The sequence below is a fragment of the Scyliorhinus canicula genome, chromosome 5 (genome assembly GCF_902713615.1).
Source record: "Scyliorhinus canicula chromosome 5, sScyCan1.1, whole genome shotgun sequence".
NCBI classification, from domain to species: domain Eukaryota; kingdom Metazoa; phylum Chordata; class Chondrichthyes; order Carcharhiniformes; family Scyliorhinidae; genus Scyliorhinus; species Scyliorhinus canicula.
The window spans coordinates 60,742,237-60,759,386 of NC_052150.1; the positions used below are offsets into that span (position 1 = coordinate 60,742,237).

Consider the following 17,150-nt stretch of genomic DNA (forward strand, 5'->3'; position numbering starts at 1 on the left):
TGATTAGAATTCAGGAAAGTTCAGTTCCTGAGAGAACAAAAGATAAGTGTGGGAAGTTTGGATAACGAGGGATATTGTGAACCAAAGAAAAAGGAGGCTTTTGTACGGTGTAGAAGTATGGGAACAATCAAAACCCTTGAGGAGTATAAAGAAAGTAGGAAGATACTTAAGAGGGAAATTCTGAGGGCTTGGTGGGGTCATGAAATGTCCTTGGCAAGTAGGATTAAGGTGAATCCCAAAGCCTTTTATTCCTATGTAAAATGCAAGAGTGTGGCCAGGGAAAGGATTGGACAAGTAAAGACAGTGGGGGAATCTATCTGTTGAGCTAAAGGAAATGGGCAAGGCACTAAATGTCTTCTTTGCATAAGTGTTCACCAATGAAAAGGATTTTGTGGAAGATGATTCTTGGGTAGGGTGTGTGGACAGTCTGGGTCATGTTGACATCAAAAAGGAAGAGATATTGGGACTTTTAAAAACATTAAGATGCTTAAGTCTCCTGGGCCGGATGGGATTTACCCCAGAATACTGAAGGAAGCAAGGGAGGAAATTGCTGGGGTCTTCACTGACATCTTTGTACAGGCTACAGGTGAGATCCCAGAGGACTGGTGAATAGCTAATGTGGTACCGCTGTTTAAGAAAGGTAGCAGGGATAATCCAGGAACCTATAGGCCGGTGAGCCTGACGTCGGTGTTAGGTAAATTATTGGAGAGAATTCTCAGGGACAGGATTTATATCAATTTGGAAAGAAATAATAATAATAATAATATTTATTGTTACAAGTAGGCTTACATTAACACGGCAATGAAGTTACTGTGAAAAGCCCCTAGACGCCACATTCTGGTGCCTGTTCTGGTACACAGAGGGAGAATTTAGAATGTCCAAATTACCTAACAGCACGTCTTTCAGGACTTGTGGGAAGAAACCGGAGCACCCGCAGGAAACCCACGCAGACACAGGCAGAATGTGCAGACTCCGCGCAGACAGTGACCCAAACCGGGAATCGTACCTGGGACCCTGGTGCTGTGAAGCCACATTGCCAATCACTGTGCTATAAATGGCCTCATTAGCGATAGACAGAATGGTTTTGTGAAGGGGAGGTCGTGCCTCACTAACTTGATTGAGTTTTTTGAAGAGGTGACAAAAATGTTTGATGAGGGGAGTGCGGATGTTGTTTACATGGACTTCAGTGAAGGCTTTGGTGCATCATGGCAGACTGGTACAAATGGTGAAGTCACACGGGACCAGAGGTAAGATCAGAGGTAATATGGATACAGAACTGGCACGGTCACAGAAGGCAAACAGTTGCAGTAGAAGGGTGTTTTTCTGAATGGAAGGTTGTGACTAGTGGTGTTCCATGGGGATCTGTGCTGGGACCTCTGTTGTTTGTAGTATACATAAACGATTTGGAGGAAAATGTAGGTGGTCTGATTAGTAAGTTCGCGGATGACACCAAGGTTGGTGGAGTGGCAGATAGTGTTGAGGATTGTCAGAAGATACAGCAGGATATAGATGGGTTGGAGACTTGGGCAGCGAAATGGCAAATGGAGTAATCCAGACAAATGCAAGGTAATGCATTTTGATAGGTCTAACATAGAGGGGAAATATACCGTAAATGGAAAAACTCTTAGGAATATCGAAGGTCAGAGAGATTTAGGCGCGCAGGTCCACAGATCTTTGTAAGTTGCAACACAAGTGGATAAGGTAGTCAAGAAAACATACGGAATGCTTGCATTTATTGGACAGGGCATCGAGTATAAAAACTGGCAAATCATTTACAGTTGTAAAGAACCTTGGTAAGGACGCACTTGGAATATTGTGCACAATTCAGGTCGCCACACTAACAGAAGGAAGAGGAGGTTTTGGCGAGGGTGCAAAGGAGGTTTACCAGGACGTTGCCTGGTCTGGAGGGTGTTGTCTAGGCAGAGAGGCTGAATAGACTCGGACAATTTTCATTAGAAAGACGGAAAGTGGTGCCCTGATAGAGGTCTACAAGATTATGAGGAGCATGGATAGAGTGGATGGGCAGGCACTCTTTCCCAGGGTGGAGGGGTCAGTCACCAGGGGGCATAGGTTTACGGTCCCTGGGGCAAGGTTTAGAGGAGATGTGCGAGGCAGGTTTTTTTACACAGAGGGAGGTGAGTGATTGGAACGCGATGCCAGAAAAGGTTGTGGAAGCAGATACGATAACAGTGTTCAAAAGGCATCTCCACAAACACATGGATAAGGTGGGTACAGAGGAATGCGGCACAAGGAAGTGCTGAGGGTGTTGGCCAAGGGTGATATCGTGACCAGCAGGTTTGGCAGGCCGATATTCTGTGCTATATTGTTTTTTGTTCTTTGTTCTTTGTACATGTAGCCTGGAAGATGAGTCTGTAGAATATTTTCATGACAGTTTCCTGAAACAATACCTTTTGGAACCAACTAAGAATAAAATATTTTAGATCTTTTGTGCAATGAAGCAAACACACAGTCAAAGACCCTCCGGGAAAAGGTGATCATAATCCCTATTGAATTCCATATTCAATTTGAGAGCAACACACCAAACAAGAACCTTAATGTTAAACAAATCCAATCATATAGGTATGAGATAAGGGCTGGCTGGCTAAGGTTGATTGGGTAAAAGGACTTACAGGAATAGCGGTAAATAAACAGTGGAAAACATTTAAAGGAACAATTCAAAATGGCCAGCAAAATTGCATTCTATTAAAAAACAAAATCCAGCAAGAAAAAGCCATCTGTAACTTACGAAGGAAGTCAAGGATAATATTGGATTGAAAGAAGAGGCTAATGTCATAAAGAATAGTAGTAAGCCAGACGATTGGGAGTTTTACAAACTAGTAAAGGAATGTACAATTAGATTTCCTGATACACAGCTCAGTTCGGGAAGTGCCCATGTAACTTCAGGCTGCCATGGGAGAGAAATACAAACAGAAGCTCATTGAGCTCTTGGATGTCGTTTTAGCACCTTCCACAGTATATTGCAAAATAAATGACAACTGCTGCAGGGATTCAGACAGAAGAAGAATTGGAACTCTCCCAGAAACAGGTCTTTGCTGTTGTGTGAGAAATGATGGGAAGCAGAAGTAAAGTTCTCTTGGGAGACAACAGAGTCAATAGAACATTGCAGAGGGGTCAGACAACAAAAATTTTTGAAATTCTGGATTATCAGGGTTGTTGTGACTTGAGGGAGAGGGGTTTTCATCAAGCTCTCATCTGTTGGTGATAATCGTATCCCGGGAAACCCGGTGGAGTCGAAAGGTTTTTGAAGAACACGGGGCGTTTCAACCTGCCATAGTGGAGAGAGATGAACATCAGCTGGAAAGCTGTGAGGGGCTTTGTAGCTGTCTCTTTAATACTGTCTACCGGCCTGCCCCACTGGCCAGAACAGGTTTCCTGACATCTCCAGTGATCGTCCCCCCTGACTTGGCTGGAACATTAAAGCTCAGTAAAGCTGTTTATTATCTAATTGATGGGTAAGATGCCCGATTCATTGCCAGTTGGGGTGCCCCCAAACGAGGATCCTGATGGCATGAATTGGTGCAAGTCCTGAGGAACATGGACCTTGTAGTCTGAGTGACAGCAAGGGGATAAGCATCCTCCCAAAAATTGCCTCCAGGGTGTTGAGGGAGGGGGATCCTTCATGGGCAGTGATGGTCAGGGGGGTTTGTGCTGGGCTGGTGGGGCTCAGGGCAGAGGTCTTCCTTCGGATGGGGGTCGTTTGGCTGCTCTCCCCATCTGCAAACTTTAAACCCATTGGAAAGTCACTCAGTATGTAAAAGTTAGTTTTTCCGTAATAATGTGAAAGTGATCCCGGCTGTACCCCTAAACGCATTTGGAAGTCACTCATTACCTCAGAAATACACATCTCTCATAATAAAGTGAAAGTGACCCACCTGCACCCTTAAACCCTTCAAAAGGGCTGTCAGTGTGCCAAGTTTAAAGGTCTGTGAGAGGACGGTAAAAGTAATTCCTTTAAAGTTGTGGACACCTTTGAAGTGGTTTTCTTGCATTTTATTTCAATACCCTTTAAAGTATAGAAATTTGTGTAAAGGCATACTTAGATCTGCATGGTTTACATTCAGTTTCACACACCATTGCCTGCTAAAAGCTTTTTGACAGGACAAAGCAATTTCAAAGGGGAGATTTAGAATGTTTATTTTTATAGCTCTCTACGGATCCATTAACTCAGGGGAGCAGGTGGTTTTCTAACTGTAGTTTTCGCTATGAGGCTGCTTTTTTGTTCTCAAGTGCTTCCGAGAAAGTGCAGAGGCTTCCCCCACAGCTGAAGGGGGGTCCTGGGCCAATGATTAGGTTAGGAAGGTGACCTGCCAGTGATCCAAGGGGGGCTACAGCTGCTTTTTGAGATGGGGCATCTTTTAGAAATGGCGCTCTGATCTGAGAGGCGCGGAATCTGTTAGAGAGATTGGGTCCCGCCCCTCTCAGTTCCAGCAAGAACCGGGGCCGTGGCATAGACTGGTATAGGAAACCCAATTGAGCTGACAATGTAAAGTCCAAAAGCTGAATGACAATGAGATTTCCTTTTTCGTATCTAAAGCTGCAACCTGCCCACCTGGAGTATTATGTCCAGTTTTGGTCTCCTTATTTGATGAAAGATGTGGTGGCAGTTTAGAGGAGGTTTAGGGGCAGCACGGTAGCATTGTGGATAGCACAATCGCTTCACAGCTCCAGGGTCCCAGGTTCGATTCCGGCTTGGGTCACTGTCTGTGTGGAGTCTGCACATCCTTCCCGTGTGTGCGTGGGTTTCCTCCGGGTGCTCCGGTTTCCTCCCACAGTCCAAAGATGTGCAGGTTAGGTGGATTGGCCGTGATAAATTGCCCTTAGGGTCCAAATTGCCCTTAGTGTTAGGTGGGGTTACTGGGTTATTGGGATAGGGTGGAGGTATGGGCTTGGGTAGGATGCTCTTTCCAGGAGCCGGTGCAGACTCGATGGGCCAAGTGGCCTCCTTCTGCACTGTAAATTCTATGAACACTAGATTGATTCCGAGCATGAAAGGGTTGGTGTATGAGGAAAGATTAAACAATTTGCGCTTATACTTGCTGAAGATTAGAAGGATGAGAGGGGATCTGATCAAGATTTATAAAATTCTAAAAGGGATTGATACAGTAAACGTGGACCAAATGTTCCCCCTTGTGGGGCAGGCTAGAATGAGAGGTCACGGATATAGGTTGAGAGGCAGTAGATTTAGAACTGCGATAAGGAGGAACTACTTCTCGCAGAGGGTGGTGAATTTGTAGAACTCACTGCCCCCATAGTGTGGTGGAACTGAGTCATTAAATTATTTCAAGAAGGAGTTAGATATATTCCTGATTTTAAGAATGGGTTAGAGGGATATGGGGAACAGGTGGGGAAGTGGATTTGAGACCAGGATGAGATCAGCCATGATCTGATTGAATGGAGGAGAGGCTTGAAGAGCTGAATTGCCTACTCTGCTCCTAATTCCTAAGTTCCACCTCAGCCTCGGTTAAAGCTGGAAATGGGAAGATTGCAGGCAAGTTTGAATTGGGAAGTAAACTTTTCTAACTTTAAACCCCAAACCAAACCCCACCCATTTTCTGTACTAATACTGCCCCCCCCCCCCCCCCCCCTCGCCGCACCAATTGTTTATATTTATTCCAGTTTGGCTAATTGGCACTACCTATTGGAAATTAGGACTGTGACAATATTTATTAGTGATGCCTGTCCAAACAGTGTCTCTGATTTCAAAAGAGAAAATGCTGGAAAATCTCAGCAGATCTGGCAGTGTCTGTAGGGAGAGAAAAGAGCTAACGTTTCGAGTCCAGATGACCCTTTGTCAAAGCTCTTTTGTCTCCCTACAGATGCTGCCAGACCTGCTGAGATTTTCCAGCATTTTCTCTTTTGGTTTCAGATGCCAGCATCCGCAGTAATTTGCTTTTATCCAGTGTCTATGATTTACCAGCTGGAACATTTTTGAGGGTAATTTTGTCATCAATGTATACTTATCCAACCCTTCCGAGGACATGCCCAACCCAAAATGGAATGCAGTACTGTTGTAATATTGCTCAGCTGAGCAAAATTTAGGTGATATTCATCCAACTGATGTACAGACTTTGACAGACATTTCAATGTCTGCCTTATAGCTAAGAGCCAAATATTCAGGGACTTGGATTATTGTCAACTCTGGTCGATGATACTGCATTTACTGTATAGTTACCTGAAACATCCAGGTACTCCAGGTTAGGACAGCGAGAAACAACATCATAGAGTGCTTCATTGGAGATATTGTAACAGCCTGGCACTTCTAGCTGTCGTAGCTCTGGACAGCATTGAGCAATGGTGTAGAGGCCCCTATCTGTAAGCCGCCTGCAGCTTTGAACAATGACTGTTTCCAACATGAGGCATACATTAGGTGTATCCTGACACAATCTTCGGGTGAGTACCCGCAGAGCTCTGTCCACATTCATTGTTTCACCTATCAGACGAATAGTTCTCCACAATCGTGGGTCCCAGCACAGGTTGTACCAGCGCCGGCAGACCCGTGCACAACGGCACAGCTGGTTGGTCGGGAGGTGTGAAAACATCTGGATCAAGGTTTGGTCTGGTAGCCTGTCAATGGGAGCCTGTTCTTTCTGCTGCCTCGACGCTGGCCTGATGGCACATTGTGATATAAGAAACAATGGTTGGGAGTGTATCATAGCAATGGTCTCTCCTGTGGCTGAAGATGATGAAGTGGAGGATCCTTGGCCATTTTGAAAAGATGGCACATTCTGAGGACAGATCAATGCAGGGCTTGGTGTGCTCAATGTCCGCATACTCAAGTCTGAATCTGGAATGCATAGAGAAAATCTGCATTAGTGAACAATTAAGATTGGAATTATAACTAATGCACAGTATCAAAACAAGACATTTTGCCCAGCACGCCCATGCTGGTGTTTCTGCTGCATACAATCTCTTGCTATTTCTTGCTTGCTATTTCATCTAACCCTATCAGCATAATGATATACCTTCAATTCACAGTGAGGCAGAGAGAGCAAATGAACTGTAGGCTTTATTAGTCATGAACTTGCCTAGCCAGAGTCAGTAGTACAGGTGAATGCCGCCCACAGGAGGCTGGCCTATATATGGCCCTGGCGGAGCCAGAGGCGGAACCATACCGGGGTTACAGTACCTGGAAGAAGTTCATATCACCACTTCCAGATCATAGGTCACAGATTACAGTATCATGCATGCATTATGGTGAATATATTCACCACATTCACTCCCTGTTTAAAAAAAAATCAAGTCTAGCAGGGGGTGACGTGGGGTCATTATATATTCAGTTTATCCGGAGACCGGTTCGTTTTCTTTGACCTCCGCAGCTCTGGCGGTGCGGCAGGCACAGTTGTCGCAGGTGGTGACTCCAGGGGCGTTGTGTCTGGAGCTTGAGCCTCGGTCCAGGGTGTCGGAGATGGTTGGGGTGCGGGGGTAGGGAGTGCGTTGGCGGGGGAACCAGCTGGCGCCAGGTCCCGTAGAGAGACTGTATGTTGCCGTCTGTCCTGGTGCGCGATGTAAGCGTACTGGGGGTTAGCGTGGAGCAGCTGGACCCTCTCGACCACGGGGGGGTCGGTCTTATGGCTGGTCCCGGAGTTTTCAGCCAAGATGGAAGCGAGACCCCAGAGATGGACTTCCTGGGGAAGATAAACAAATGATCGTGAGGGGTCTCGTTCGTGGCCGTGCAGAGGAGCGATCTGATGGAGTGGATGGCGTCAGGGAGAACCTCCTGCCAGCGGGGGATCAGGAGACTTCTAGACCTAAGGGCCAGAAGAACGGCCTTCCATACCGTTGCGTTCTCCCTCTTCACCTGCCCGTTTCCCTGCGGGTTATAGCTCGTCGTCCTACTCGAGGTGATGCCAGGTACTGACGTAGCTCATCGCTCATGAACAATGTGCCCCAGTCACTGTGGACGTAAGCAGGGAAACCGAACAGTGTGAAGATGCTGTGCAGTGTCTTTATTACGGTGGCTGAGGTCATGTCGGGGCAGGGGACGGCGAAGGGGAAGCGGGAGTACTCATCGACAATGGTGAGAAAGTATATATTACGGTTGGTGGAGGGGAGGGGCCTTTTGAAGTCAATGCTTAGTCGCTCAAAGGGCCGGGAGGCCTTTACCAAGCGGGCCTTGTCTGGCCGGTAGAAGTGCGGTTTGCACTCCGTGCAGACTTGGCAGTCCCTGGTCATGGCCTTGACCTACTTGGAGAAGGGCAGATTGCAGGCCTTAATGAAGTGGGTAAGCCGGGTGACCACCGGGTGGCAGAGGTCATTGTGGATAGCCCGAAGACGGTCATCTTGCGCGCTGGCGCATGTGCCGCTGAACAGGGCATCTGGGGGCTCGTTGAGCTTCCCTGGACGATACTTGATATCGTAGTTGTAGGTGGAGAGTTCGATCCTCCACCTCAAGATTTTATCATTTTTTATTTTGCCCCGTTGTGCGTTGTCAAACATGAAGGCGACCGATTGTTGGTCAGTGACGAGAGTGAACCACCTACCAGCTAGTTAGTGCCTCCACTGCCGCATGGCTTCTACTATGGCTTGTGCTTCCTTCTCGACCGAAGGGTGTCGAATTACGGAAGCGTGGAAGGTCCTAGAGAACAATGCTACTGGCCTGCCCGCCTGGTTGAGTGTGGCGGCCAGTGCAATGCCTGATAACTCGCTCTCTACTTTAAAAGGGATGGACTCATCCACTGCGTGCATTGCGGCCTTGGTGATGTCGGCCTTGATGCGGCTGAAGGCCGCATAGGCCTCAGCCGTCAGTGGAAAAGTGGTTGTTTGAATAAGTGGGCGGGCTTTGTTCGCATAGTTGGGGATCCACTGGGCGTAGCAGGAGAACAGTCCCAGGCATCGTTTTAGGGCCTTGAGGCTGTGGGGAGGGGGGAGTTCTGTGAGGGGGTGCATACGGTCGGGGTTGGGCCCTAGGACTCCGTTCTCTACGATATAGCCGAGGATGGCTAGCTGGGTAGTACAGAAGACGCATTTTTTTTTTTTGTATGTGAGGTTGAGGGATTGGGCGGCCTGGAGGAACCTCTGGAGGTTGCCGTCATGGTCCTGCTGGTTATGGCCGCAGATGGTCACATTGTCCAAGTACGGGTATGTAGCCACAAACCCGTACTTGGACAATGGTCCACCACTCGGTCTATCGTTCTCTGAAAAACTGAGACTCCGTTAGTGATGCCAAAGGGGACTCTGAGGAAGTGGAAGAGCCGGCCGGCTGCCTCAAAGGCAGTGTACTGGTTGATCATCTCCGCTATGTGGGGGAGGGGGTACGCATCGAGGTGCGTGAATCGGTTAATTGTCTGGCTGTAGTCCACAACCATCCAATTCTTTTCCCTGGTCCGGACGACCTACACTTGCGCTCTCCAGGGGCTGTTGCTGGACTCGATGATCACTCAACAGTCGCTAGACCTCTGACTTGATAAACGTCATGTCCAGCGAACTGCACCGCCTGCTCCTGGTGGCGATGGGCTTACATTCAGGAGTGAGATTCGCAAAGAGTGAAGGGAGGGAGACCTTGAGGGTTGCGAGGCTGCACACCATGAAGGGGGGGGGGAGGGGGGCAAGGGTCCGCCGAACTGTAGGGTCAGGCTTCGGTGGTTACATTGAAAGTCCAATCCGAGCAGTAAGGGGGGGGGGGGGGGCACACAGAGGTGAGGGAGGACGTAGAGCTTAAAACGAGCGTACTTGACGCCCTGCTTCACGAGATTGGCGATACAGTACCCCCGGATCTGAGCCGAATGGGACCCGGAGGCAAGGGAGATTGTTTGGGAGGCTGGGTAGGTGTGGAGGGAGCAGCGCCTTACCATGTCGGGGTGGACAAAGCTCTTCATGCTCCCGGAATCGCAAAGGCAGGGGGTCCCGTGCCCGTTGGCTCTGACGACCATCATGGAGTTCATTAGCAGTTTTAGCTGTAACTGGTCAAGGGTGACTGCGCCCAGCTGCGGATAGTCTGTGTGGGCGTTGGAGTCACAAGATGGCGGCCCCCATGAGTCACACGTGTCGGGCTGGGGCGAAGATGGCGATCAAGATGGCCGCCCCCATTGGTCACACGTGTTGATCGGTGCCGGGGCCGGCGGCCAAGATGGCGGCCTCTACGAGTCGCACAATGCCGATGACGCATCTGACGGGGGCGATCCGGGCAAGCACGCAACCGCATTGCGGGGTCTGTGGGGCTGCGAGTCCATGCGTTGGGCCTGGTGTGTTTTCAATTTCTGGGCCTTAGGTCGGCCCAGACAGACTCTAGCGAAGTGTCACTGTGCGGGCTGGACAACGCTGCCGGGGGTGTTGACCCTGGCCCGCAGACGTAGCATCGCGGTTCCCGGGCTGGGCTGGCAGACGCGCGGCATAGGCCTGCGACGTTGTCGGTCTGACGGGGGCCGCAACGAGGCTGTCCACGAGGGGTTCACCAGGCCCGCGGGGAACGCACTGAGGTTCTGGTAGGCCACCTCTAGTGAGGTGGCTACCTTTATCGTGTCCCACAGGTCGGAGGTCCCGTTTTCCAGCAGGCGCTGCCCGATATAATTCAGGCGGACCCCCGCCATGTAGGTGTCCCGGATCTGTGAGTTCATGTGTTCCTCCGCCGTCACATCTCGATAGCTGCAGTTCCTCGCGAGCAGGATCATGGTTTCGAGATACTCATCCAGCAATTCTCCGGCACGTTGACGGCGAGTAGTGAGTAGTCTGGCGAACACCTAATTTACGGGCTTTACGAAGTGTGCCTTGAGAGTTGCGACCTCCGCCTCGTACATGTCTGCTTTCTCGATCATTACCGAGATTCGATGGCTCACCCGAGCGTGGAAGGGTCGCAGCTTGAGAGTCTCTGAGGAAGGTGTTGTGGAGGAATTGAGGTAGGCCTCGAAGCATTGGAGCCAATGTTCGAATATTTCCGTGGCTTCGGACGCGCGGGCGTCGAGTTCGAGCCTGTCGGGCTTTAGAGCGGCTTCCATATTGCTGTCTATGGCTAATAAATTGATATACCTTTAATTCACAGTGAGGCAGAGAGAGCGAGTGAACAATAGGCTTTAGTAGTCATGAACTTGCCTCGCCAGAGTCAGGAGTACAGATGAATGCCGCCCACAGGAGGCCGGCCTATATATGGACCTGGTGTGGGCGGAGTCAGAGGCAGAGCCATACCGGGGTTACAGTACAGTACCTGGAAGCAGTTCATATCACCACTTCCAGGTCATAGGTCACGGGTTACGGTATCATGCATGCAATATGGTGAATATATTCACCACACATAACCTCCTGGAAAACACTATCCTTTCTCTCTCATGCAGAGTCATAGAGTTTTACAGCACAGACAGAGGTCCTATCAAGCACCTATCTATTTCTAATCCCATTTCCCAGCATTTGGTCCATAGCCTTGTATGCTATGGTGTTTCAAGTACTCATCTAAATGCCTCTTAAATGTTGTGAGAGTCCCCACCACCACCACGCTTTCAGGCAGGGAGTTCCAGATTCCTACCACCTTCTGAATGACAACATTCTTCCTCAAATCCTCTCCAAATCTCCCACTTATTACCTTAAATCTATGCCCCTTGATTCCTGATCTCCCTACTAAGGAGAAAAGTATCTTCCTATCTCCCCTATCAATGTCCCTCAAAATGATGTACACCTCAATCAGGTCCCCCATCAGCCTTCTGTGCTTTAAGGAGAACACCCAGCCTAATGAGCCACTCTTCGTAGCTGAAATGTTCCAGCCCAGGCAACATCCTGGTGAACCTTCTCTGCACACTTTCCAGTGCAATCACATCCTTCTGAAAATGTGGCGATCAAAACTGCACATAGTACTCTAGTTGTGGCCGAATAAGTGTTTTATATAGCTCCATCATAACCACCCTTTTCTTATATTCTATGCCTCAGTTAATAAAGGCAAGTATCCCATATGCCTTCTTAACCATCACATTTACCTGTCCTGCAGACTTCAGGGATCTTTGGACTTCCAGCCCAAGATCCCGGGTCCACAGGTCCTTGAGGCAGAAGCTGAGAGCGGGGGTGCCGCCGCAAGCGGTGATCGTGCGATTGCACAAGTTTGTGGAGAAGGAGAAGATTCTTAGGTAGGCCAGAGAGAAGCAAGACTGTGAATGGGAGGGGAATTGTGTTCGAATATAACAGGATATTGCGCGGAGTTGGCAAAGAGGCATGCTGGATTCAGCAGGGCCAAGGCTGGGCTGTACTGAAGGAAGATTCTGTTTGTGGTGCTGTATCTGGCAAAATCTTGGGTTCCGTTCGATGGCCGGATGTATTACTCTGAGACGCCAGAAGAGGCCGATGACTTTATAAGGGACCATAAACTGGGGGAGAACTGTGAGTTGGTGTGAGATGGAGGAGCTAAATCCGCAAAGGTTGAATGTTATGGCTGTTTTGTGTTGCCTGAGGTTTTTCAGGGAGTTTTAAGGGGGTCCCGGGTTCTTACGCACCTGAGGAGTTTGAAAGCGGAGGTGATTTTTCTACAGGAGATGCCTCTCTGAGTGAAGGGTCAGGTTAGCTTGAGGAAGGGATGGGTGGGGCAAGTATTTCACTCGGCTTTGATTCGAGTCGTGGGGGGTGGCCATTTTGTTGAACAAAAGGACGGGTTTTGTGGGGGCCAGGGAAGTGCGGAACCCAGGGTAGCTAAGTAATAGTGAGCGGGGTGCTGGAGGGGACGCCGGTGGTACTAGTCAATGTATATTTGTCCAACTTGGATGACTTGTAAAGGGGCTAGTGGGAGCGATCCCGGGCGTGGATATGCACCGACTGACTATGAATGGAGATTTCAATTCTGTGATGGAGCCGAGCTCCAAGTCATGATGTGGAGATGCCAGTGTTGGACTGGGGTGAGCACAGTACGAAGTCTTACAACACCAAGTCATGGCAAAGGAGTTGGGAGGGTTTATGGAAAATATGGGAATCGTTGATCCGTCGAGGTTTAGGAACCCGGTTGGTGGAGGGTTCTTGCACATAGATAAGGTGTACTCTAGAATTGATTCCTTTGTGGTGAGAGGAGCGATGCTGATGGGGGTGGTGGGGTCGATTTTGCGGGAATTGCGATTTCGGATCATTTGCCACATTGGCTGGAGGTAAGGCTTTGCTCAGGGCAGAGGCCAGGATGGAGGCTAGATTTGGGACTCTTGGCGGATAAGGGGTTTTGCGAAAAGGTGAGGCTGGCGATTGGGGATTACATGGAGATTAATCAGAAAGGGGAGGTGTAGGTGGCCACTTTTGGGAGGCTTTAATGGCGGAGATTCGAGGGGAGATTATCTTGTTCAAAGCACACGGGGATAGGAAGAGGTAGGAGTATGGATGGTTGCTGGATGAGATAGTCGAGGTGGAGGAGGTAGGAGGAGTATGGATGGTTGCTGGATGAGATAGTCGAGGTGGACAGGAGATACTCAGGGCTCCCACTAAGGAGTTATTGGTGGAGAGGAAGAAGTTGCAGGGGCAGTTTGACAGGTTGACGACAGGAAAGGCAGTGGGGCAGTTATGAAGGGCGATGGGGATGCAGTACGAGTACGGAGAGAAAGCGAACCGTATGCTGGCCCACCAGCTGTGGAGGGAAATACCACGGGTGCGGATAAAGAGGCGAAGGTGGTGGAAGAGCCGGGAAGAATAAACAAGGTGTTCATGGGGTTTTATGAGAAGCTGTATTGCGCTGAGCTGGGTGGAGAGGAAGGGGATATGAGGCGGTTTTCCGGTGGGCTGGAATTTGCAAGGTTGGAAGGAGTGAAGAGGCAGGTGGTGGAGCAGCCGCTAGGGCTGAGGGAGGTGTTAATAATATCTGGGAATACAGTCAGGGAAGGCCCCTGGACCAGGCGGCTTCCCTGGCCGAGGTTTATAAGGCCATTGTGGCAGAGCTGGCACCTCACCTGTTGGGGATGTTTAATGGAGCATTGCAGATGAGACAGTGACACAGGTGTTAATTACGCTGATTCTGAAGAAGGGGAGAATTGGCTGGAGTGTGGGTCATCCAGGCACATTTCATTGTTGAATATGGACGCGAAAGTACTGGTTAAGTTATTGGTGGGAGGATGGAGGGATGTTGTGCCAGGGGTGATCTCTGAGGATCAAACGGGTTTTGTAGAAGGCTGGCAGCTCTCTCGCAACATCAGGAGGCTGTTAAATGTGGTTCTGACTCCATCAGGGGCGGGCGCCAAAGGTTATTGTTTCTGTGGATGTGGAGAAGGCCTTTGATCGGGTGGAGTGGAGTTACATATTTGAAATTTTGGGTAGGTTTAGGTTTGGCCCGATTGTGGCATGGATGTGTCTTTTGTATGTAGCCCTGGTGGCAAGAGTACATACGAATTAGATGACTTCACCAAGTTTTGGACTGCAGAGGGAGACGAGACAGGGATGTCCATTGTCGCTGCTGTTTGCGCTGATGATTGAGCCCTTGGCGATGGCCTTCAGGTGTCTGTGAAATGGCAGGGGATTGTGAGGGGGAGCAGGGAGCACTGGGTGTCATTATACATGGACGACCTGTTGCTGTTTGTGACGGACCTACTGGAGAGTATGGATAGGATCATGGGGCTATTGGAGAGATTAGGGGCCTTCTCCAGGTAGAAGTTACATGTCGGGAATAGTGAGGTGTTTCCGGTGAATGCGGAGGGGTGGGTGTCCAATTTGGAGGTGTTGCCGTTCAAGATCGCTAGGGAAAGGTACTTGGGGATTCAGGTGACGAGGGGATGAGCTATGATGCACAGGTGGAATTTGACAATGTTGGTGGATGAGATTAGGAGGATTTTAAGAGGTGGGATATATTGCACCTGACACTAGCAGGGTGGGTGCAGGTGGTAAACGGTTTCTATATGTTTTCCAGACCCTCTTGAATTTTTTCCATAATAATAATCACTTATTGTCACAAGTAGGCTTCAATGAAGGCCTTCTTCCAGAGGTTGGAGACAGTGATCTCGGCGTTCATATAGGCATGGAGGGTGCCGAGGCTAAAGAGGGCTCGGAGATAGAAGGGGGGTTGGCGCTACCGAACCTGCTGCGCCATTGGCGCCAAATGTGGAGAATGTGAGGCGATGGGGGGTGTGGTTGCAGGAGTGGGTCAAGGTGGAGGAGGAGTCCTGTAGGGGATTGGGTTTGAGGTCTATGGTGACACTCTGCTGCCTTTAGCTCCAGGGAAGTATACGGTGAGCCTCGTGGTGCAGTCAACAGTCAGTGTGTGGAATGAGTTGAGGGGACATTTTAGGTTGGAGCGGATATCGGTGTTAATGCCACTGTGTGGGAACCACAGGTTCAAGCTGGGGAGGTGAATGGGATGAATGGGAAATGGAGGGAGACGGGGCTGGAGAGGGTTAGGGACTTGGGCTTGGAAGGGATGTTTGCGGGTCTGGATGAGTTATGGGAGAGATTTGAGTTGCCGAGAGGTAATGAATTTTTATAAATGCAGGTGCAGGACTTTGCGCGAAAAGGGTGGAGGGCGTTTTCCAGATTACACTTTATAGGAGCAGCTGCTGCTATTCCCAGAGGAGTTGGGGGAGGATAGGATTTGAAGCGGGAGGGTGGGGTGCGCAGGTGGTGAGGATCAAGAACAAATGTGAGGAGGAGCTGGTGGGGGGGGGGGGGGGGGGATAGGCTGGGAACTGTGGTGCGAGGCAATGCGGATGGTGAACTCAACCTCCCCCTGCGCGAGGATGAGCGTATTTCAGTTCAAGGTGGTGCATAGAGTGCATATGACTTGGGCGAGGATGAGTGGGCTATTCCTCAGGGTGGTCAATGAGTACGAGAAATATGCCGGGGCCTGTGAATCATGCGCACATGTTCTGGGATTGCGAGAGGTTGGAGAGATGCTTGGGTCACTATCTAAGATAGTGGGGGTGGAGGTTAGGAGTCCCCAATGATGCTGATTTTTGGTGTATCAGAAGTGGCAGAACTTCTGGAAGGGAAGGAGACCGATGTTATGGCCTTCGCCTCTCTAATTGCCTGCTGAAGGATCTTGCTAAATTGGAGGTCGGATCCGCTGCCAGGGGGTCAGCCTAGCTAGGGGTCTTGTATGACTTTCTCCGGTTGGAGAAGATTGATTTTGAGTAGAGGGTGTCAGTGGAGGGCTGTGAGATGCGTGGGGGTTCTGCATGATGCTCTTTGAGGAATTTTCCATCCCGGAGTGTAGAGGGGGGAGGGGAGAGGATAAAAGGGGAAAATTGTACAAACTGTGCACTGTGATTTTGCAGAGCGTGTATTTTATTTGTTGCTGTCTTACACATGTTTGGAATAAAGTACCTTTTTAAAAAGTTCCATTTGCCACTGTTCTGCCTACCTGATCAGCCCATCTAGATCATCCTGTAATCGAAAGCTTTCAAAGAACAAAGAAAAGTACAGCACAGGAACAGGCCTGATCTCCACACTATTTACCCCACCACCAATTTTGGTGTTTTCCGCGAACTTACTGATCATATCCCCACATTCACGTCTAGGTCATTAATTTTTATTTTTTTAAAATAAATTTAGAGTACCCAATTATTTTTTCCAATTAAGGGGCAATTTAGCGTGGCCAATCTACCTATCCTGCACATCTTTGGGTTGTGGGGGTGAAACCCACGCAGACACGGGGAGAATGTGCAAACTCCACACAGACAGTGACCCAGGGCCGGGATTCGAACAGCAATGCTAACCACTGTGCCACCGTGCTACCCACGTCTAGATCATTAATGTACACTACAAACAACAAGGGACCCAGCACCAATCCCTGTGGTAAACCACCCAAACACAAAAACAATCTTCAAACATTATCCTCTACCTCCTGCCACTAAACCAATTTTGGATTCAAATTGCCCTCTATCTCATGGACTACTCTTACCTTCACCAGTCTCCTACATGAGACCTCAAAAGCTTTACTGGATTGGATTGGATTGGATTTGTTTATTGTCACGTGTACAGAGGTACAGTGAAAAGTATTTTTCTGCAAGCAGCTCAACAGATCATTCAGTACATGGGAAGAAAAGGGAATTGAACAGAATTCAAGAAAATACATGAGAATACATAATAGGGAAAAGGTTTGAACGAGTATAAATAAAGTTAAAAGTGGATCTTTTCGGGAGAGCCTGCAGAGAGTCGCCTCTCCGCCATCATGTAGGCCGCATCAACTGCACTTCCCTCAGCTACACATCTAGTTACCTCCTAAAATAATTTTGATTAAATTTGTTGGACATGATCACCCC

The 17,150-nt window shown here is 49.1% G+C and overlaps 1 protein-coding gene across 2 annotated transcripts in view; it reads right to left on the bottom strand.

Annotated features, from left to right (window-relative positions):
- Positions 1 to 17,150, bottom strand: part of fbxl7 (F-box and leucine-rich repeat protein 7) — a 450,891-nt gene that overhangs the window by 12,512 nt on the left and 421,229 nt on the right. For both annotated transcript variants that reach the window (XM_038797153.1, XM_038797154.1), the window contains one exon: positions 6,194 to 6,805. In XM_038797153.1, coding sequence (XP_038653081.1) covers positions 6,194 to 6,805 — 612 coding nt within the window. The remainder of the gene's footprint in view (positions 1 to 6,193; positions 6,806 to 17,150) is intronic.